Source organism: Kogia breviceps, chromosome 1 (genome assembly GCF_026419965.1).
Source record: "Kogia breviceps isolate mKogBre1 chromosome 1, mKogBre1 haplotype 1, whole genome shotgun sequence".
NCBI lineage: Eukaryota > Metazoa > Chordata > Mammalia > Artiodactyla > Physeteridae > Kogia > Kogia breviceps.
The window spans coordinates 201969217-201989037 of record NC_081310.1 but is presented as its reverse complement, the minus strand read 5'-3'; the positions used below and the strand labels follow the sequence as shown (position 1 = coordinate 201989037).

The 19821-nt window shown below is 67.4% G+C and overlaps 2 protein-coding genes across 7 annotated transcripts; both read right to left on the bottom strand.

The window, feature by feature from the left end:
- Positions 1-155: 155 nt before the first annotated feature.
- DVL1 (dishevelled segment polarity protein 1) lies at positions 156-11984 on the bottom strand. 3 transcript variants are annotated; one of them, XM_067019590.1, is made up of 16 exons: positions 11744-11981; positions 6312-6381; positions 6063-6184; positions 5681-5781; positions 5296-5434; positions 4975-5068; positions 4825-4894; positions 4603-4742; positions 4451-4527; positions 4307-4374; positions 4012-4164; positions 3278-3409; positions 3025-3192; positions 2743-2949; positions 2000-2039; positions 156-1481 (listed from the first exon to the last, which is right to left on the bottom strand). In XM_067019590.1, the coding sequence occupies exons 1-15, from the start codon at positions 11911-11913 to the stop codon at positions 2029-2031; spliced, it is 1722 nt and encodes a 573-aa protein (XP_066875691.1). In that variant the 5' UTR covers positions 11914-11981; the 3' UTR covers positions 156-1481; positions 2000-2028. The 3 variants fall into 3 exon arrangements, with proteins under 3 accessions (XP_066875691.1, XP_058920870.1, XP_058920862.1); XM_059064887.2 differs by lacking the exon at positions 2000-2039 and having other exon boundaries at positions 4087-4164; positions 11744-11984; XM_059064879.2 differs by lacking the exon at positions 2000-2039.
- A 2977-nt stretch (positions 11985-14961) lies between these two features.
- Positions 14962-19273, bottom strand: MXRA8 (matrix remodeling associated 8). 4 transcript variants are annotated; one of them, XM_059065056.2, is made up of 10 exons: positions 19171-19273; positions 18125-18148; positions 17721-18026; positions 17527-17628; positions 16948-17427; positions 16659-16817; positions 16409-16445; positions 16252-16328; positions 16078-16158; positions 14962-15901 (listed from the first exon to the last, which is right to left on the bottom strand). In XM_059065056.2, the coding sequence occupies exons 1-10, from the start codon at positions 19217-19219 to the stop codon at positions 15759-15761; spliced, it is 1458 nt and encodes a 485-aa protein (XP_058921039.1). In that variant the 5' UTR covers positions 19220-19273; the 3' UTR covers positions 14962-15758. The 4 variants fall into 4 exon arrangements, with proteins under 4 accessions (XP_058921039.1, XP_058921048.1, XP_066875697.1 ...); XM_059065065.2 differs by having other exon boundaries at positions 14962-15858; XM_067019596.1 differs by having other exon boundaries at positions 16957-17427.
- Between the last annotated feature and the right edge of the window lie 548 nt (positions 19274-19821).

Here is a 19821-nt window from a genome sequence, read left to right as displayed (position 1 = left end):
CTGCTGCGGGCAGGGCCTTGTCGCCGAGCTAGCGCCCAGAGGACAGCACCTAGCCGGTCCTGGGTCAGCTGTCGGCCAGACCCTGGGGAAGCTGACCCGGCCCCTGCACCCCAATCTCCTAAAGTGGGAAAAAAGAGACACAGGTCACACGTCGGTCCCATAAAATTAAATGCTTTTTCGTGTTTAAAATAGCATTTACACAGAAGCAGCTCTATTAACTATCTGGACGGCGCTCCGGCTCCGCACAGCATCTCCAGTGCAGACGTGTGCAGGCCAGCGACGCTGGACTGAGGGAGCGGTGTGCGTGCGCGGGTGGGCGGCCACCCCGGGACGGCGGGGAGGGGCGAGCTGGCCACGCCCTCTGCCCCAGACCCCGCCCCGGCAGCAGCCGTGTGCATCTGTGGCCCTCGCCCTCAGGGTCACCTTCCCTCTCCTGCCATCTCCCCCTCACCGTCCTCCCGCACACCTTCAGACACACCGTGTGTCCCTGCGGGGTGGAGGGGGAACACATGAAACTCTGCTCCAGTGGCTGGGAGCGGGGGACAGCTGACTTGGCCGCCACCCCGTGGAGCACGCAGGCCAAGCAATAAATAAATAAATTAGATCCCTACCCTGGGCAGCCACAGAGAGGCCGCGGGGCTAGGACCCTACCCCGGAGAGGGCCCCCCACCCCGGCCTGGGCAGGATGCGGGGTGGGGCCTGTGAACCGGGTGAAGCGGGGGGCCCAGGCCTAGCAGCCACCTCTCAGCTCAGCCTGAGGCCCTGTGCACAGCACTGTGGGCGAGTGCGGGTCCCTGAGGCACACGCCAAGGGGGGCAGGTCAGACCTGCCTGAACACAGGGAGATGGAGGCCCCCCGCCGGGGTCTGCACAGACTCAGCCGCTCTGGCCAGCGGTGGGCGGGGCTGCCCTCAGCCCCTCCCCTCTAGCCTGCCGCCACTCTGGCCAGGCCCAGACCCCACGGCGCGAAGCACAGGCTGGTCTGGCCCAGAAGGCCACGAAGGCCACACAAGCTCCAGGTGCAATGCCCCCCTGCAGGCGCAGCAGGACCGCTGGCTGCCCCACGGCCGGGCTGGAAGCACTCTCCCCTTGGTCACATGATATCGACAAAGAACTCACAGGGGTTCCCCATGGCCTTCTGGAAGGACTGGCGGCTGCCTGTCAGCTCTGGGGGGACAGCGGCCAGCTCCCGGACAGGCGGGCCCCCGGGCGGCCCGCCCACCACCGAGTACGCCTTTGTCAGGGGGTGCAGCGGGGGGAGCCCCGGGGCGGCGGCCGAGGCCTGGCTGCGCGGGCTGCTGCCACGGCTGAGCTGGCTAGCAGGACGCTCCCGCCAGCCGCCGCTGCCCACCCCGCTTGGCACCGTGTGGTCCGACTCGCTGCCACTGCCCCCAGCTCCAGCCGAGCGGCTCTCCTTCTCGCGCCCCAGGGCCCGACGGCTGCTCCCGCCAGCGCTCCGGGTGGACCCACTGCTTTTGCTTCCTGGGGTCAAGAAGGGGGGAGAGGAATGGGGCCGTCAGCGCCAGGCCCTGCCTCTTCCAAGACGGCCGGCCATCGCGAGGACAACCAGGGGCAGAAGCTGGTGGTCCTGAGCCGGGGTGCAGGAGCGGGGGGAGCCATGCAGACACGGGGGCTGGGCCGGCCCCACCCAGGGAAGCAGGAGCAGCTACGGCAGGCCGGGGGCGGGGGGGGCGGGGGGGGTAGTGGCAGACAGGCGGGGACACTGGGGCCAGCTCAACGCCCCCACTCCTCACCCCAGTGCCTGAACCGAGGGCCTGGTCTCGCAGCTGAGAAACTGAGGCCCAGAGAAGGCCGTGTGTGCTCGGCGCACCTGCCAGCCATCTTGGGCTCCCCACCCAAGACCCGCCTTTTGTCTGACCCCGGAGCCCTGGCTGGCCACTCAGCTCAGCCCCTCCTGGGCTCAGGAAGTGTCGGGAACCTGAAGACGCCCACTGGCTGGGGACGTGCCGGGAGGGACGCCGGGCAGGACCCTGGCTTACCGGCCCCGAGGGTCCATTCCGCTAGTCCTTCAGTCTAAGGCTTGCCCAGCACAAAGCAAGGAATAGACGAGTTACACAGCAGGCCCGGCTGGGCACCCCCACCCTGCTACCAGGGCGTGACCCCGCCGGCTGGGCCTGTCCAGGGTCCACAGGTGCCCAACACGGCTTCCCCTGGGACACCGCTACCCTGCGATCCACTCTCCTGTCGCCCCGTCCCTTTCTGGGTCCACCGGGCCAGCCACCAGACCTCTCCCCGGACACTGGGGGCATGGGCCCACAGGCCTCACTGACCCCACTCAGCCTCAGGACACTTCCAATAGGTCCCCTCCTCAGGGACACCCCAAGCTTCCCGCTCAGCTGTGCCACACGTCCCAGCATCGGGCTGGGCCGTCTGTGACGCTGTCACCTCCAGCTGCAGGTAGGAGGTGGAGATCTCTGTCCTCCACTGTGTCCTGGGGTCCCCGTGCTGCTCCTGCTCCCCCACCCAGGCCACCACACCCCAACGCCCCCATCCTTCCCACACCACCTCTGGCCTCTGCCATGGCTGGAGCACCGGCCCCCACACGCAACCCCTGAAGCCTCCTGGTTCTTCTCCCTGGCTCCCTTCGACCACTCGCCCCTTCTAGAGGGAGCCACCCAGGGCCCAAGCACAGAGCGGACGGGAGCGCACAGGGTGGGGAGCTGGCACACAGGGCAAAGCCAGGCGGTGGGGAAGGGGTGGCGGCCGGGCAGGAGGCCCTCACCTTCGCTCTGCTGACTGCCAGCGCTGCCACTGCCGTAGCCGAAACCGGGGTCCTGGTACGCGGGCGGGAAGCAGGGCGGGGGCCCCGGGTACTGGTAGGGGTAGCCCTGCCCCAGGGGCCAGGGGGTGGCCGGGTGGGGCAGCGGGGCCAGCGTGTCCTGATCCGAGGCCCCGCTGGAGCCGCTGTTGAGGTTCAGGGCCGCGAAATCTGCAGAGCGGGAGGCGGGGGTGAGGGCGGGGTGGGCGGGGCCTCTGGGGACCCCGCCCCGCAGCCCCTACTCACTGCTGCACAGGTCCCCGAAGACGTAGTAGCACTGCTCGGAGAAGGTGATCTTGTTCACCGTGTGCCGCAGGAAGCCGCGCTTCAGCATGCTGCTGGCGTACTTGCGCGCCTCCCGCCGCTCACGGAAGCCCTCCAGGTGCGTGTACAGCCAGTCCACCACGTCCGCCCCTGGTGCAGCAGGCGGCCGTCAGGCAGGGGCCCTGGGGCCGCCCCGTCCCCGCCCCACCCCCTCTGCTGGCCATGGGACCCTCACCGATGACGGCGTTGGCGATGGTGATCTTGAGCCACATGCGGTCGCGGATCTCCAGGCCTGAGTCCGGCAGCTGCATGACCCGGACGACAGCGCCCATGTCACTCTTCACCGTCAGCGGCACCTCCTCTAGCTCTGCAAGGCACGTCCTCCTCAGCCCGAGTGGCTGACAGACGGGGCGGGGGTCAGAACGGACCCCAGGCCCTGCTGGCCCAGTGACTGGGGGGTCCAGCCCCACTGCTTGACAGCCCCGCAGGGTCAGGGAGCCGGCACACGGGGGTGGGCGGGGGCTGGACCTTCATCTCCTACCCTGCAGGCGCTTCATCAGAACCTGGGGTCCAACCAGGACGAGGCCCCCCGGCACTGCAGACCAGAGCCCCACGGGGGGAGATCGGGCCTCTCCAACCCCCTCCCCGGTGAGCTCGGAGCTATTAGTCATGTTAGTGGCAGGAAAGCGGGGTGAGGGCCCCCGCGCTGACAGCCACCCCTCCCCGCCCCGAACCAACGCAGACCCCTGGGCTGGCTGGGCCCCTCCAGGCATCTTCCACCTCCACCACGTGCACAGAGGCTGGGAGGAGGGCGGAGCCCAGTCGGCGCCGCATCTGACCACTCGGGTCTGGCAGCAGCGCAAATTCTCGAGCCTGGCACGGGACTCGGGTGCGGCCGTGCCGGGTGGGCACTGCGGCCAGGCCCTCGCCCGGGGCCTCAGTTTCCTGGTCTCGTGAGCCGCCACTTACGCGGAGCGCCGGGCACCGAGCTGGTTAGTGAGGAGGAGCTGGTGCGCGTGACGGCGCTGGAGCAGGGGCTCGTACCGTAGCGGGGCAGGGCTCCGGTCAGCGCCGCCGTGTGCGACAGCCAGGCGGCCGGGTCGATGGGCCGAACGGGGTCAGCTGGGCAGCCACCACGTGGCAACAGACGGACGGACAGATGGTGGGAGAGAGAGCAGAGTACAGGGGCGCAGAGGAGAGAAGATCTTCAGATTGCACTGGGCACCCCCCGCCCCTGCCCCGCTGGCCCCGTGGGGTCACTCACCCCTCGGGATGGTGAAGTAGCTCCGGGGCGTCGGGTCCCAGCACTTGGCCACAGTGAGACTGATGGGCCTGCGGGGAGGGCGGGTCACACGGCGAGGCCCCGGGGGGACCCCTCAGCCCCCGCCCCGCCCGCCCCGCACCTCACCCTGTCTGGGACACGATCTCCCGCAGGACCCGCACCGCGTCGTCGTTGCTCATGTTCTCAAAGTTGACGTCGTTCACCTGGGGGCGAGGGGTCAGCGCGGTGGGTGCGGGTGCCGGCCTCCCGGCCCCCCGGTGGCTCCCCCAGCCCCGCACCTGCAGCAGCATGTCACCCGGCTCGATGCGTCCGTCGGCAGCCACAGCGCCGCCCTTCATGATGGAGCCGATGTAGATGCCGCCGTCGCCCCGGTCATTGCTCTGGCCCACGATGCTGATGCCCAGGAAGTGGTGCCTCTCTGCACAGAGGTGGGGTGAGCAGGTGCCCCCCACCCGAGGACCCCGTGCCCGGCCCAGGGACCTGCCCCGTCGAGGCCTCACCCATGTTGAGCGTGACGGTGACGATATTCAGGGACATGGTGGAGTCCGTGATGCTGCTGAAGGAGGAGGCCTGCAGGGCGGCGCCAGGTGAGGGGCTGCGGGTGGGACCGCGGCTGGGACCCACCCGCCCGCTTGGGCCTCCACACCTACCCGATCTGTCTGCCGCAGGCGCTGCTTCCGCCGCCTGCGCTTGTGCTTCCGGATGAGCCGGGAGGAGGTGCTCTGCTCCGTGGAGCTGCTCAGCCTGGCGGGGGGTGGGGGGTGTCGGCGCAGAGTCAGGGCCTGGCCACCCCCTCCCCCACGCAGCTAAGGAAACCGAGGCTGGAGGGGTGGGGGCGGGGCCAGACCTGGGGAGAGCCGCCCCCGCAAGACAGTGAGCCACCAGCAGGGTCCCCTGCCCACACGCACATGCACACGGACACATGCACGCACACGCCCTGTCCCCCGCCTCGCACCCCCGCCCTCGCCCACCGGCTGGTGTTGTCATCCTCCTCCGAGTCGATGAAGCTGCTGGACTCAAGTTCACTGCTCAGCACGGTGGACGCGCTGTCGGGGGGCAGCCCCAGGTCCCGCCGCCGGTCCCCCCTCGGGTGGCCGTTGGTCCGGGTGGCTGTGGGGACAGCAGGGCGGGGGGCTGGCCGTGGGGTCCCCTGGAGGTCACGGGCGGCCCTGCAGCCTCGAGCACCTGTTGACCTGGGAGCTGGCAGGGTGACCGCTGGGTTGCTGGGGCGGGGGGGCACTAGGGTCCTGGAACCTCTGCCAAGGGACTCCCACTGGACAGGGCAGTACCTGGGGGTCAGCAGGGGCTTGGGGTGCGCGTGGGGTCCCGGGGAGGTCAAGGGTGGGGCCTCATTACCCTCCTCGCGGTTCCGGCGTCGGGCTCGCTCCCGCCGGTGGCTGACCAGGGACTCTGTGCCGGTCTCGTCCATCCCGTCTCGGCTGCCGGCCACGTTCGGGCTGTGCCGATGAGAGGGGCTGGGCTGGGGCGGCTGGGCCACTCACGCCTCGAACGCCCTCTCAGCTCCTCTGCTGCCCTCGTCTGGTGGGACCCCGATTCCAGCAGGGGCCCCATTCACCCGCCGGCCCACTCCAGGCCTCTCCGCCCGCCCCTCCTCCGCCGACCAGCGCCCACTGACCGTGGGTCCCTGCTCAGCTTCCCCTCCCCACCCCTAACAGGCCTGGCAGGCCGGAGGCCCCTCAGAACCCCTGGGCTCAGCACCACCCCTCAGAGCCCTTACTGGAAGGAGGGGGGCCGGGAGTCCCCGATGCCGCCTGTCCGCTCGAGAGGCGGGGGCAGGTCTGCGTGGCCGTCAGTGCCCTGAGACCCTGCATCCGAGTGTGTGCCCTCAGCCAGGACCAGCTGCGGAGGAGAACAAGGCTCAGGGACCGGCTGCCAGGCGACCTTTGGCAGGGCACAGGGGCATGGGTGACCAGCCTCCTCCACTCCCACCAGCCCAGGGCCCTCTGCCAGCATCCCGTGGACTCACCCAGGAGACCACGCGGCCGTTGAAGCAGGGCAGCCTAGCATTATCGTCCGAGATCTCCTCCTTCACAACCCTGCGGGCAGATGCAGCCGTGAGGCCACTGCAGTGGGGCCTGCTCCCAGCACTGGGCTCTGGAGGAGGGCCCCCAGCTCGTCTGGGGTGCGGGCCACACAGGGCATCCAGCCACACGCCCAGATGTCAGCCTGTGCGGATGCCCCCACCCGGCACTTCCCTTCCCAGGAATCTTTACCATCCTTCCAAGGGCCCCTTCCGGGGCCCAGGTCCAAGGGGGCCCAGACACTCCCAGTACCAAGAGTCACCGCCTGGACGGCCCTAAAATGCGAGTATCTGCTTTGCTCTGCGCCTCTCTGTCCCCCCCGGCCTGTGGATGGTGAGGGCAGAGCCCACCCCGCCAGCCTAGAACAGGGCCTGGTTCACAGCACGCCTCAGCACAGATGCGGGCACAGTCAGAGCCCACAGATACGGGCAGGCCGAAAGGGCACAACACGCAGACTAACACGCACACACTCCGAGGGCAGACGAGCACCCTCCCGGGCCATCGGCCCAGCCGGGGAGACAAAAGCAGACCCCCACTCGCGGCACCAGCCCAACTCAAGACCTGGAAGGGCAGCCAAGCTCAGGGCCAGCTGGGCCCGCGGAGAAGCCTCAGGCCCTGGAGGGCAGCAAGCCCCACCAGCCATACCCACTGCCCAGCGGCTAGCCCTGGCCCATCCCTTAATGCTGCCCCCAGTCAGGTGGGCCTGGGGTGGGGTGGGAGAGGCAGGTCGCCAAGGGCCAGGGCAATGCTAACTGGGAAGGAGGCCAACGACCCTGGGGTCAGAAACTGGTTGGGGAGGTCCAGGTGTCACGTTCAAAAGGGTGAGGAGGGCAGCAGGGGAAGGGCCACGGGGCAGGGCGGGCAGTGCTGTGGCCCAGACATGTCCCACACTGCGGCCTCCCGGAGGCCCGGAGAGCAGGGCAGGCAGGGCAGGGCCTGCAGCAGGAGGTGCGCCGAGGCCCCGCCCCCTGGAGGCCAGCCTTGCCCAGCATGGCAGGTTCCTACACCTGGGCTTGGGCCCAGTGCAGACACAGGAGCTGGGAGACCCGGCGGGAAGCGGCCTTGTGGCCCAGACACCGCCACTCGGCTTAGTGCTCGGCGGCAGCAGGTGGCACACGACACTCCCACCCAGAGAGCAAGGCTCCAGCCCACCCCGCCCACCAGGAGAGGGCCCAAGGCCTCGGGCCAGCCTGGGAGGGAGGGGGCACCCCGCCAGGGTCCTTCGGTGACCCCCCCCTTCTGTGCCTGTGTGGCATCCCAGGGCCAGCCACACAGGCACAGATGAGGTGGACAGAACAAGAGACAGAAAGAGTCATTTCTCAGGACCCCCCCTCTCCCCAGTGTGGAGCAGACACTGTGTTTGTGGCCCCCACTCATGTATTACAGTCCGGCAGAGCTGAGCTCTGGGGAGGCCGAGACCCAGCCCAAGATTTAGTCAAGGAGGCCACACAGAAGGTCGTCACCCCAGGAAGACCTGCGGTGGCCTGGGGACACTTGGGGTTCTGCCGGCCGCAGCCAACAGACAGGGGGCTGCAGCAAGCCCTCCCGGGGGCCCAGCAGGCCCCGAGCACCATCTCTGAGTGACTGCGGCAACAGAGACCTGGGAGGGACCTGGTTCCCACTTCGCAGCCCAGGTGGCCCGGCCGGCGGCCTCCCCCGCCGCCCCCCTGCCCCTGCCCTTTCTGACTCACACCATGGGGCCTGCCTGGCTCCCCCAGAGGCGGACACCCCAGGCAGGGGGGCCCAGGAGCACCCTGAGTACCCACACGGCCAGGGCCTCCAGGTGACCCTCCGCCCGGGGCTGCCTGAGGCCCCCGTGTAGCCCACCCACACACAACGCCTCTCCCAGAGCCCAGAGGCCCTGCTTCCCTGGCCCTCTCCAGCCTGCAAAACACACACCTTGAAGCCTGCACTACGGAGTATCCTGCCCTCCACCGGGTGTTGGGGCGCTGAGGGGCAGCTAGGCTGGGACAGCAGGGAAGGAGGGGCAGCTGCCCCAGCCCCCAGGACAAAGGGCACAGGGGCACAACGCTGCCCACCCCCGGCGATGGCCACGGATAGGGACAAGGTCGGGGGTGGGGTTGTTTGGGGGAGGCCTTGGCCAAGCCTGGGGAAATGCCCCCCACACAACCCCAGGGCTCCCTCCTGAGCCGGGCCTCCCGGGTCTGAGAGACCTCAGGAGCGGTGGTCAGTGAAGACACTGAACCTCATGGTGGCCACCCAGGGGCACCCCCGTCGGCATCTTGCCCACAACCTCAGAATCCCTGGCGAAATCCCAGTTACCCTAGAATTTGGGCTGCCCAGCCCCGCCCGCTGCCCCCGCAGACTCGCCCCGCCGAGGAATCTGCTCAGAGCGGGGCCCTTGGAGCTGAGCCAGGGGCCCAGGGGGACACTTGGGCTCCCAGAGGCCCAGTGGGATGGCCCCAACTGTGTCCCCAGAGGCACAGGGTTCCCCCATGAGTCGGGGTCCTCAGCTCCCACAGAGGCTTCCTCTGTCCCCTCACTGCCTCCTGCCCAGGCTCAGGCTCTGCAGGCTCCAGGGGGAGCGGATCCCAGTCCTCCAAGCCCTGCCACAAGCTCCCGGGGGGCAACCCATCTAGACTCTCCCAACACCACTGGGGGCACTGACCCCAGATGGCGGACAGAGTGGGAGCTCGGGCAGCCTGCGCCAGGCCAAGCGCAGCCCCCCACTGCACCCCCCAGGGCCCACAGACAGATGGCCCCACAGACTGGAGCTCCTGGCGCAGAGATGCAGGGGCCAGGGTCACTGCCAAGTCCAGCCAGGCCTGGAATCGGCAAGGCAGCCCTGGCAGCAGAAACCTGTGAGCCAGACACCCTCCCCCTCGGCCGCTCAGCCCAAAGGCTGGACCCAGACGTCTCCCTGCACTGTGGCTCACCAAACCCAACGCCCGGCACCTCCAGGCCAGCCCAGCACAAGCCCAGAGACCCATCCCAGCTTTGCTGGGACACAAAACCTGTGACCTGCATGGGAGAAGTGGGAGGTGAGCGCAGGACTCACCACCCACTTGGCCAAAGATGCCCGTGGGGAGTGGGACCCGGCCCAGAGCACGTGGCGGTGGCCACACCTTAGACTTAGTAAGGGAAGGGGTTCCCTTCCTGGCCAGCCATGGCCAGGAACAGAGGCCCCAGGAACGCAGGGCCCAGCCCACAGTGGGCTGAGGGGTTGGAGCAGGAAGCCCAGGCTCACCAGGTGCCCTCACAGTCCCCAATCTGAGGCCACCCCTGTTATGAGGGGGCTGCTGCCCCAGCCCAGCCAGGACCTGCCCCCACTTTCCCCAACCTCCAGCTACATCCACTAGGTATCTAGGGTGAGCCTCCAGCTCTCGTTTATACTAAAGTGTGAGTGACTATTCAGCCCCTCCCAGAGGAAATTTATTACACTGAGTAAATGATTCTACAGAATAAATAAAACTTGGAGCTCTGTAGGTAGTCCTCAGGGGAGGGGAGAAAGGAGGCAGATCCTCTCCAAGGGTCCCTGAGGCCAAGAGGCCACACACCAGAGGTCTGGGGGGTGGGGAATAAGGTGAGCCTCCCCTGCTCTGTCTGCCCATTGCGCCTTCCAGAGTCACCCCAATCCCTCCCTGTGTCCCAGCCCAGTCTACTAGCCCGGTCTTGTTCTCTCCTCCCACATCCCAGTCATGCTGAGACAACGTGAAGAACTCCTACTTGTGCTTCAAGACCCAGATCTGCCTGCCCACTGACCTCCTAGGCCAGGGCACCCATGGGTCCTGCAAATCCTCCAGCAGGTCCAGACTCTGCTGGGAGTGCACCTTGATGGGGGCAGGGGTCTCTGCAGCTCAGCAGCTACCAGACGGAGGACCAGGGTCAGGGCCCTCAGGATGCACCCCAGATCATGGTCCAAGGGCAGCAACCTAGGGGGCTGGGCACACACTGTGCCACACATTCCCTGCTGGCTTTGGTTTGTAACAGAGTGTGTGTGACTTCTGTAACTTTTGTTGAAATAATAAACTAAGTTAAAAACAAAAGCACCCTTTCACATACCCAGTGCTCACAGCCAAAGCAGAGCAGACCCAGAGCAGTGAGACTGCAGGAGATCACCCAGCGAAGGCTGGCTCCCCAAATCAATGCCCTACTGGGGAGCCCAGCCTTGGGGTGGCTCCTAACATGAGCCCGGCAGGGCTGGGGGCTGCCAAGAGCACATGCCCCCTTCTCTGCCTCTCCCTGGTGTTGGGGAGCCATGAGAGAGCCCAGCTGCCCACATGTCCCCTCAGGCCTTCCTGAGAGCCACAAAGTGGCCTCAGCTTGACCTGACTTGGGCCTGCCCAGGGCCCATGCAAACTACAGAATCCAGGAAATGGCCTCAATGTCAAAGTCCCGAGACGCAGCCACAGACAAGGACATGGGCTGCCTGAGGGCACCCAGGCACACCTGCTCGGCGCACGAGGCCTCTGGGTGCCCCCCCCCCCGCCCCAGCACCGCTGAGCAGGGGACTCAGGTTACCCGGGGCTGTGCCGGGTCAGGCCTCAAGCGGACAGCCAGCCTCCAGCTCACTGCTCCAGAGGCCCAGCCCAGCACAAGCGGGAAGTCCCCACGGCCAGGACAGCCACCACTAAGGGCAGACATGGGGACGCTGACACAGAAGCTGCCCCGAGTCAGCAGTTGGCCTGGGCCGCTCCCAGGAACCCAAGTGCCATGTGGCTCAGCAGGGACAGAGGCCCTGTGGCCAGCAACCCCTAGGTAGGGCTGGGTGGAATAAAGCCCCACGTTGCCCAGTGACCCTTGACCTCTGCCCTGGCCTGAGGGCCTTGGAAAAGGGGGTCTGGAGGAGGCTATCCTGAGCCTCCAGAAACGTCTGCAGACCCCAGCAGACAGATCTGTGCCCCTGTCCCAGATCACCTCATTTCCCCCATGCTAACTAGGGAACCCAGTGGGTGGCCGGCACCCTGTCCCCACCCCAACCCCTCCCCCTCCAACACTCAGACACTCCTCTGACCCCAAGCCCCATGAATCGCAAGCTCTCCAGGCCATCCCTAAGCATCTGCCCTCCACATAAGGGGGGCAGAGGACCCTGAGCCTGACAGGTGCCAAGCTGGAATTTTCGAGGTCGACCTGGACTACAGACCTCCACCGCAAGTCACATACACTCAGGACAGGACTCAGGGCAGGTGGAGAAGCCAGGATCCTCGCCTGCCCACCGTCCAGAGCTCTCAGGCTCCTGGGTAAACAGTCAGGAGCCCAGGTGTCCCCTGCTCAGGGCACAGACAGGTGGGACACACCGCACCAGGGCGCGCAGGCACGGGGAGGCACCGCCCGGGTCACACCCCAGGATCTGCCCTGCCTGGCGCAGACAGGTGCCCACACGCGCGCCCGCGCACAGGCACTGTGGCCCACTGACCCGAAGTCCTGGTCCATGGACTTGAAAAAGAATTTGTAGGCGTGCACGGGCCGGTTGCTGAGCACGTTCTTGAAGTCGGCCAGCGTGACGCGCTCGGGCGCCACGGGCAGCTTGACCAGGTACGGCGTCTCCTCCTCGTCCATGTGATAGATAATCTTGGTCTCCGCCATGGCGCGGCGCTCAGGCCCGGCCCGGGCCTTGGACGCGGGCGCCTCCCCGCCGCCGGCCCGCGCCCCGCCCGAGCGCCGCTCCCGGCCCAGCCGCGACCAGGCCTCCGCGCCCCCGCCCGGCCGCTCCGGCCCCGCCCGCCCTGCCGGGCTCAGCCCCGGCCCCGGCCCCGCGCACACCCCGGCTGCTGCCCCACCGCCCGCGGCCACCCATGCGCCCCCGGCCCGGGACGCAGGCAGGGAGGGCGCGAGGCCCGCCGCGTCCGTGCGCCCCGCCGCCGCCCCCTCGGGCAGCGCGTTAAAGGGACCGCGGGCCCTGCTGCGCGCGGCCGCGGGGGGCGCCAGAGAGCGACGGGCCTGACGTCACCGGGCTGCCCGCGGCGCGGGGGCGGGGCTGCGCACGCGCGGGCGCGGCGAGGGCGGTGCCTCCCCGCCTGCGTCCAGGCCCGGATCCCGCGGCGCGCGCGTCCCAAGGCAGGCGCGTGCACAGGCCGGCAACCCTCGGCGTCCGGCTCTCGGCTCTTGGGCGGCCGGGGCGCAGCCCGCGGGGAGGAGGTGGGTGGGGGCCTTCAGGAAGCTCTACACCGGGCCTGGAGCCCTCGGAGAGGTTCCGCGCGGCCAGGCTCCGGTCCATCGGCGGGCTGCTGGGGCACCGCGGGAAGCTGGGAATTGCGTCCGGGCCGGAGCCGAGGACACTCGGTCACATTGCGCCTCCGCGCCAGCTCCGAGCTGGCGCGCCCTCTGCCGGGTCGCACGGGGGCTCCGAGAAACACGGGCCAAGTGAATGCCGGTGCCCGCGTGGACGAGGGAATGCAAGTGTGAGCACGTATATGTGATGCTCAGACGACAGCGGGGTCAGCGCGGGCAGCTGTGCGCACGCAGGGGCACGGTGCTTCTGGCAGCAGGTGTAGGGATTCTTTTCCCGGCCGCTCTCTATCTAACCTGCCTGGGGTCAAGGGAGACGCGGAGCAGCGCCCCTCCGGCTTTGAAGGGTCCAGCCCAATGGGGAGAGCGTCTCTCCCTCCCCCACCCAAGCAGGAAAACTTGAGACCACTAGAAGGAGGCCCACGCTGGCAAGAGTGAGAAGGGAGAGGCCCTAGGATGCGGCCTGAGAGTTTTGCCGGTGGGCGGCACATGCTGCTCTGAGGCCCGTCCCAGCGCCCCGCCTTGAAGCTCGCTGGAGCTGGGACTCTCCCATCTGTCAGGTCACAACCATCCTCACGCAGTGGGCCAGCACAAGAAGAGACCTCATTAGTCCATCACTGACTGGAGGAGCCAGAGTATGGCCATAAGTCCCTGAGTCCAGGCTGGGGACCACCCCCAGGTGAGCCTAGGCAGGGGTCCTGACCTCCACTCCCCTGGGCTCTGTGAGGTGGGCACCCGCTCAGCCAAGCCTGGGCCTTCTCGCCTCGGGGCTCAGTTTCCCCAGGCAGGACTGCCTTAGAGGAAGGGTCCACCATGCCTCTCTTCTGGGTGTTCAGGGTTAGGGAGGAAGACCCTGAGAGCTCACCAGGGTACCAGATCCCCCAGGCCAGGCACAAATGGCTGTCAGTCACACAGATGCAGGGGCTCTGATGCCTCAGCTGCACTCCTGCCCCTGAACCTCTCTCCCACCTGACCACCTGACCACCTGACCCTCAGCCCAAGTCACAGGACAGAGGCTGGTAGCCAGAGGCCAATCCCGGGACTGATGCTGATGCGGTCGGGCTGGGGCCCTGCAAGGGACCTGAGTCTGTGGCCAGAACCTGAGCCCTGACAGGAAGGGCCTTGTCCAGTGGCATGTGACCACTGTGGGACCGGGGGTCACTGGGCTAGGGGGAGTCACAGCTCCGTGTCCCAGGCTCCCTCCCTGCCTTTGCCACTGTGGGGTCCTTGTGGGGGTGTGATGAGAAAGCAGCTGTTTTGAGTCATTGCCCAGGTATTTTACTGTATGACAATCCTCACATCCGGAACCTGGACATTTAGATGAGGACCCAAGCTCAGGATTCCCACCACAAGTTCCTGCCTTGCTTTTCCTGGGCACCTTTTAAAATAACCACTCAGAGTTGAGGCCGTGAAAGTCAGTGACTGCTGCTGCAACCACCTTACAAGTTCTAGGTGCTTGCTACCCTGCTGTCTGTCTCCTGCTCACTGGTGACCCAGATGGAGGACTGCCCTTCCCCTGGCTCCCCGAGCACACACACACCCCACCCAGCGCGCACACACACACACACACACACACCACACACACACCCCCCAGGATCTGTAAGGAACACATTTCATGCACACACACACACACACACACACCCCAGGATCTGTAAGGAACACATTTCATGCACACACACACACACACACACACACACACCCCAGGATCTGTAAGGAACACATTTCATGACTCTACTGGGCCTTCATCAAAACGGCGCCGGGGTTCTCACCTCCCCCAGGTAAGAGCTCGGATGCGCAGGGAGCCACCTGTGGACCCCCCCCCCCCCCGTGTGGGTGGCTTGTGCTTCCTCATTCAGCAGGTCATGATCTCAGCCCATCGCTCTGGGTTTTCCAACTTAGGGTGACAGTGGCCCCTCCTGCCCCCTGCTGTCCCCGAGGGCCTTGGAAGATGGGGTCAGGGTTGGAGAAACAGGCTTCTTCCTACCACAGCTCCCTTCCCTCCCCCTCCTGTCCTGCTGGCACCCCTCTGAGGGCTCTCCCGCTACCTGCTTCCTCCCCCTTTTTCCTCACTCATTGAGCCCACCCTGGCATCTGCTTCTCTTCTCAGAGGACTGAACTAATACAGTCTGCCCTCTGTCCTCACATCCATCAACATGCTCCCCTCCCTCACGTCCAATAAACCCTCAGAAGAGGATCTGAAACTGCTTCACAACCAGGAGTAAGTGCACACAATCAGCTCTGATGCTGCCCTTCTTGGGACACCCAGACCCAGACTTTCCACCCAAAGGAATGGGTGATGACAGTAGGACTTCAGATGAAGGAGAACACTTGGGGGTCCCCAAGGGCCAGACTCTGCCCCCCCGGGGAGATGGAGGGGAGCTGTAGAGGCATAGCTGGGGCCAAGCCTAAAATCAGATGTGGTCTTTATTGAGATGATAGCAATTCCCCAGGATGAGCAAATGTGGGGTGTCAGGAGTGGCAGCGCTGGCCACTCTAAAACCATCTTCACCCCCCCTCCTGTCCTCAGCCAAAACGGAGTCAAATGAGGCCTCACCCCTGGACTCCAGCCCAAGGAGGGGCCGAGGGAAGGGAGTCAGGGTCAGAAGTCACATGGAGCCTAGTGACTGTCAAGGCAGCTTGCTGGCAACAGGGCTGAAGCAGGGTGGAAAGCAGAGAGGGGGCCCCAGGGGACCACACGCAGCGCAGAGGGACACTAGCCCCGGGCCTGGAGTGCACGGTCCTCGGGTTACCATGCAGAGCCCAAGACAGCCTGGCAGCGTAACTTGGGGTGCTGTTGAGGGGAGCTGGTGGGCAGCTCCCCCAAGGACGGGGCAAGGAAGGGGTGGGAGTGCCAGGCCTGAGGCTGACCCCAGCTCCAAGAATCCCCACTGAGCCCCCTCACGCCCCTCTCCCTGCAGAGGTGGGGCCCCCAGCCCCCAGTGGGCAGAGGCCAGCAGAGCCTGAGAGACTGGTGAACCTCAGCGGGGTCTTGGCCGTGCGAGGCGGGAATAGCACCAGTCGAGGGCTGCTGAAGGGGCCCGCCTGCAGTGCCGGCAGAGCCCTAAGGAGCCCACGATCGCGTATGAGGATCAGGTGGCCCCCAAGGGGGGTCTGGAGGCAGCCTCACCCTGCACCAGTCCAGGCCAAGTTCCGGGACAGCGGGACCAGCCGCTGGAAGGGGGGCCAGGCGAGCTGCATGGGGGTCAGGAAGAGTCTTCTGAGGTGGGCAGACAAGAGCTGGCAGAGCTGCTGGCCCAGCCAGGAGCCCGGGGTCGCCTTATTTGCAGTACTCCTTCCTGAACTCTGGAAGCCAAGGGGACAGGTGTTGTCTGCCCTCTGCCCCCTGCTGCGGGGAAACAGGGCAGACTGCCATCAGGACTGCCCAGGGACTTCTGGAGCACTGAGGTGGCAGGGGGCTCCTGCCCACACGGCTGGCTGGCGTCTCGGGGCTCTGAGTGGGTGGCAAGGGGTACAGCCCGGCTCTGAGATGGGCAGGGGTCTGCCCCCCGCACCTCAGCTCACCTTTGTCCAAGTCGATGCTCTTTGCAGGCAGAGGGCTGTGGGACAGCTCAACCCTCTCCTTCAGGAGGTTGTTTTTGTAACCTGGTGCAGGGAGAAAGCAGGGTGAGGCCTCAGAGACGTGCCTCCCTCACCCCAGGCCTGGGAGCTACAGTCTGTTCCTTTGGTCTCCCTCACCTAGTTGGATGTCCTCCCTCCTGTAAAGAGCCTGGTCCCCGGCGGCCACAGCAAACTCCACCATGTTCACGTCCTTCCTGGAAGCGGGAGGGTGGTGGGAGATTAGAGCGGTGCGCAGGTCTGCCTGGTCCCCGGGAGAGCCGAAAGGGGCACTCACCCCTTGGACTTGGACTTCTTGTCGGAGTACTCGTAGCCTGGGGAGGGAGAGTCGTGTTGGGGGCAGCGTCCCCCTTCCCCAGCCCCCCGCCCCCAGCCTAGAGGAACCCTCGCAGCCCAGGCAACGAGGCTCGCGGGGCCCTCTGCTCGGGCCACTGCGCTCCAGGTCCCGCCTCCGGCCGGGAAAGTCTCCCTAGTGCTGGCCTCAGCCCCGCGTCGCGAGCCCCGCGCCCCCCGCCGCCCGCGCTCACCTCCGCGGCGGCGCTGTCGGGTGGCCAAGATGACGGTGACCAGCAGCAGCAGGAAGAGCAGCAGGGTGGCCAACACGTAGCCCAGCTGCTGGAAGAAGTGGGCCCGGCCCTCGGGGACGATGACGTTGATGACGCTGCGGCCGCGCGCCAGCGTGGGGTCTGCGGGGACCGGGCGGGACCGCGTCAGGGAGCGCGCAGCGCGCCGACCCGGACCGGCCTCAGCCCGCGGGGCCCTCCCCCCTCAACGCTGGAGTCCCTGATTTGGGGCCGGAGGGGGCCGCAGACGTGCCTCCTGCACCTGGGCCGGGCGGGCCGCTGTGGCTGGAGCCGTTGCCCGGCGAGTCCCGCGGGGGCGGCCGGGCGGCGGGCTCGGTGACCTTCAGGTGGAAGACGCGGCGCTCGTGCAGGCCGCAGTAGTGGTGGTGCAGGTGGCAGGAGTAGGTGCCCTCGTCTGCCGGCTCCAGCGGGTCGATGCGCAGCGAGAAGTCGCCGCGCGCAAAGGCGTCCGCCCCCACCGCCACGCGCTCCCGCAGGAAGGGCGGCCCGTAGGCGCGGCGCTCGCCCGACGCGTACAGGTCGAGCAGGCGGTCCGCGCGGTCGTGCGGCACCCCAGGCGGCTGCCGGTCCCAATGCACCACCTGCTGCGCCTCCTCCAGGTGCCGGTCGGTCCACACGTGCGCGCGGTTCACGCACGTCAGCAACGCGGGCGCGCCGCGCTCCACCGCCAGCACCTCCTTCTCGCCGTCCCAGTGCGCGCCGGCGGCCCAGGCTGGGGGAGCGAGGCCGGTCAGGGACCCCGGACCGGAAGGGGGCCCGGAGGGAGCGGGGCAGGGGTGGGAGCGCACAGGAGGGGGTGGGGCACACTCACGGTCGTCGGTGACCTCGAGGCGCACGGCCAGGCTCTCGTAGAGGTGGCAATAATGGTGGTGCAGGTTACAGGTGTACAGCCCCTCGTCTGTGTCCTCCACCGCTACGCACAGGGGGAACCCAGCGATGAGCTCCGCGGCCTCGCCCGCGGCCCCGCAGCCCCGCCCCCGCTCGGTCCCTCGGGCCGGGCCGTACCGCGGATGAGCAGCGAGAAGTTGCCGTCCTGGAAGGCGGAGGGGGTCAGCAGCAGGCGGCCGCTGTCGCGCGGCTCGTACACGCGCTGCTCGCCCGCCGAGTACATGTCCACGAGTCGGCGCGCGGGGCCGCCGGCCGGGCCGCCGCTGAGGTCCCAGTGGACCACGCGCTGGCGGTCGTGCAGCCGGTCTTGCGTCCACACCATGCGCGGGCTCTGACAGCGCAGCACAGCCCGGGCGCCGGCTGCCCAGCTCACTGCAGACTCGGACACCACGGAGCTGCCCGGGGTCGCGGGCCCGGCTGGCCCTGATGGAGAGGGGAAGTGACCGCGGGAGGGGTGAGACCCAACGGGACAGGTACAGGGTGGGGCTAGCAAGGGTTCCCAGGGGAGGGTGGTCACTAACCTGAGGACAGAAGGACAGAAGAGCCTGGAAGGAGAGGAAGCAAGAGTCATACTGGGGAGGGGTCACCCACCCGAACTGGCCCCCACTTGGCTCCCTAGGCCCCTTCGATAGTCCTCGCTGAGGTGGGTGCTAATGACACCCTCTTAACAGGTGGGGGTAAATCCAGAGAAGCCAGGAGGGCAGGGGCAGGGGTCTCCTTCCCCCCACCTCTCCCAGGCCCCCGCTCAATCCTCATGGCCACCTGCCCAGGCTGCCGGTGAGTGGTGGGGCCAGGCCAGCTCTGGATGTGTGCCTGTCACCAAGTGCCACATTCAGGAATGGCGGCAGCCCTAACCATCACTGCAGCAAGGCCACAAGCGCACCAGCGCCTGACACCTCGGCTGGTTTGCGGGGGCTTCTGCACGTGCATATCCGGCGTGCACCTGCCCGGGGGCCATGCCGCACAAGCCCTCCAGGGTCCTCAGACGGCCGGCCCCCCACCCAGCAGCTCCCTCGGCCCCCCCCCCAAAGGGCAGAGGTCTGAAGCACGCGAAGGCTGGAAGTAGGGAGTGACCCCACCATCTGCCACCCCACACACCAAATTCCTGCTCCAGAGATGTGGCCGGGTGCCCAGCCGGAGGGAGGAATGTGCCGGTCAGCAGGCCAGCCGGCAGGGGTGGGCTGGGGCTGGTGAGCTCAGGGGCCTGGGAGCAGACCCTGCGAGCCCCCCTCAGTCCCCCACCCACTCCCCTCCTGACAACAGAGAAGCACAGGCCTGAGTGGTGTCCCAGAGGAGTGGGGGGGCGCCAGGGACCCCAGGAGGAGCCCCCGCCTTGGCCTCCCTCCCTGCCCGGCCCATCTCCAGCGGCCGGTGAGGGGAAGTTCTGTGGGACCTGACGTGAGGTCTCACCACCTCCACGTCCTGGGGGCCTTCTCGTGGGGAGCAGCTCCCTCTGAGGCCCCCAGACCCACCCCTTCCCAGCTGAGGCACCCCCCAACCCTGGGCTCGGGCTCAGACCCACCGGCGGCTCCCGCCCCCCCGCCCCCGCCCCCCCACACGAACTCACTCTGCAGAAGCACAAGTTTCCAGAGCAGGACCCGGGCCCGCAGCTCCATGGCGCCTGCCTGGCCCGCCTGGCCCGCCGGCGCTTTGTCTCACTCAGGCTCTAACTCTCCAGAAAAACAGCCCGGCCCCCTCCCCCTCCCCTCCCCCTCCCCCTCCCCCGCTGTGACATCACGGAGCAGACCGCCCCCTCCGCTCCTGCCCGGCCCCTTGGCCTCCCCGCCTTCCTCCGGTCCTTGGTCCTTGGCCGGCCTGGTGGGAGGTGTCAGGCCTTGGCCACTGTGTTCCCAAGGGTGAGGGGAGTCACTCTGGCTTGGGTCCTGGAGAAGGTGGCAGTAGCCCAGCCCAGAAGGGGCAGGGGGGACTGGGGGTATGGCCCCAGATGCCCTGTGGGTGTCTGTGACATACCTACGAAGCCCTTCTGGGGTCACTGCAGGTCTGGGGTTCTGGGGGGAGCATCTCCTCGCCAGCACCTCTGTAAGGGAACACTGGCCAAGGCACCTCCCACTGCAGGAGAGCAGAAAGGCATCCTGGCCCGACCCCAAGGACCCCAAGGACCCCAGGCTGCCAGACCACCAGGTCTTCCCGTTGGCCCTGTGGTGACCCTTGGCCTCTGGGGGCTGCATTTCCTCAACTGTGAGGTGGGGATAAGAGT

Coding starts and splice junctions, on each gene's coding strand:
- DVL1 (XM_059064879.2), bottom strand. CDS start 11,913: ATGGCGGAGACCAAGATTATCTATCACATGGACGAGGAGGAGACGCCG. Junction 5,782..6,062: donor TCCCGGCCCCCCTCCTTCCA/GTAAGGGCTCTG, acceptor TCATCGGCACAG/CCCGAACGTGGCCGGCAGCC. Junction 4,895..4,974: donor GCCTGCGGCAGACAGATCGG/GTAGGTGTGGAG, acceptor GCCGCCCTGCAG/GCCTCCTCCTTCAGCAGCAT.
- MXRA8 (XM_059065056.2), bottom strand. CDS start 19,219: ATGGAGCTGCGGGCCCGGGTCCTGCTCTGGAAACTTGTGCTTCTGCAG. Junction 18,149..19,170: donor GAAACTTGTGCTTCTGCAGA/GTGAGTTCGTGT, acceptor CTCTCCTTCCAG/GCTCTTCTGTCCTTCTGTCC. Junction 17,629..17,720: donor CTTCTCGCTGCTCATCCGCG/GTACGGCCCGGC, acceptor CCCTGTGCGTAG/CGGTGGAGGACACAGACGAG.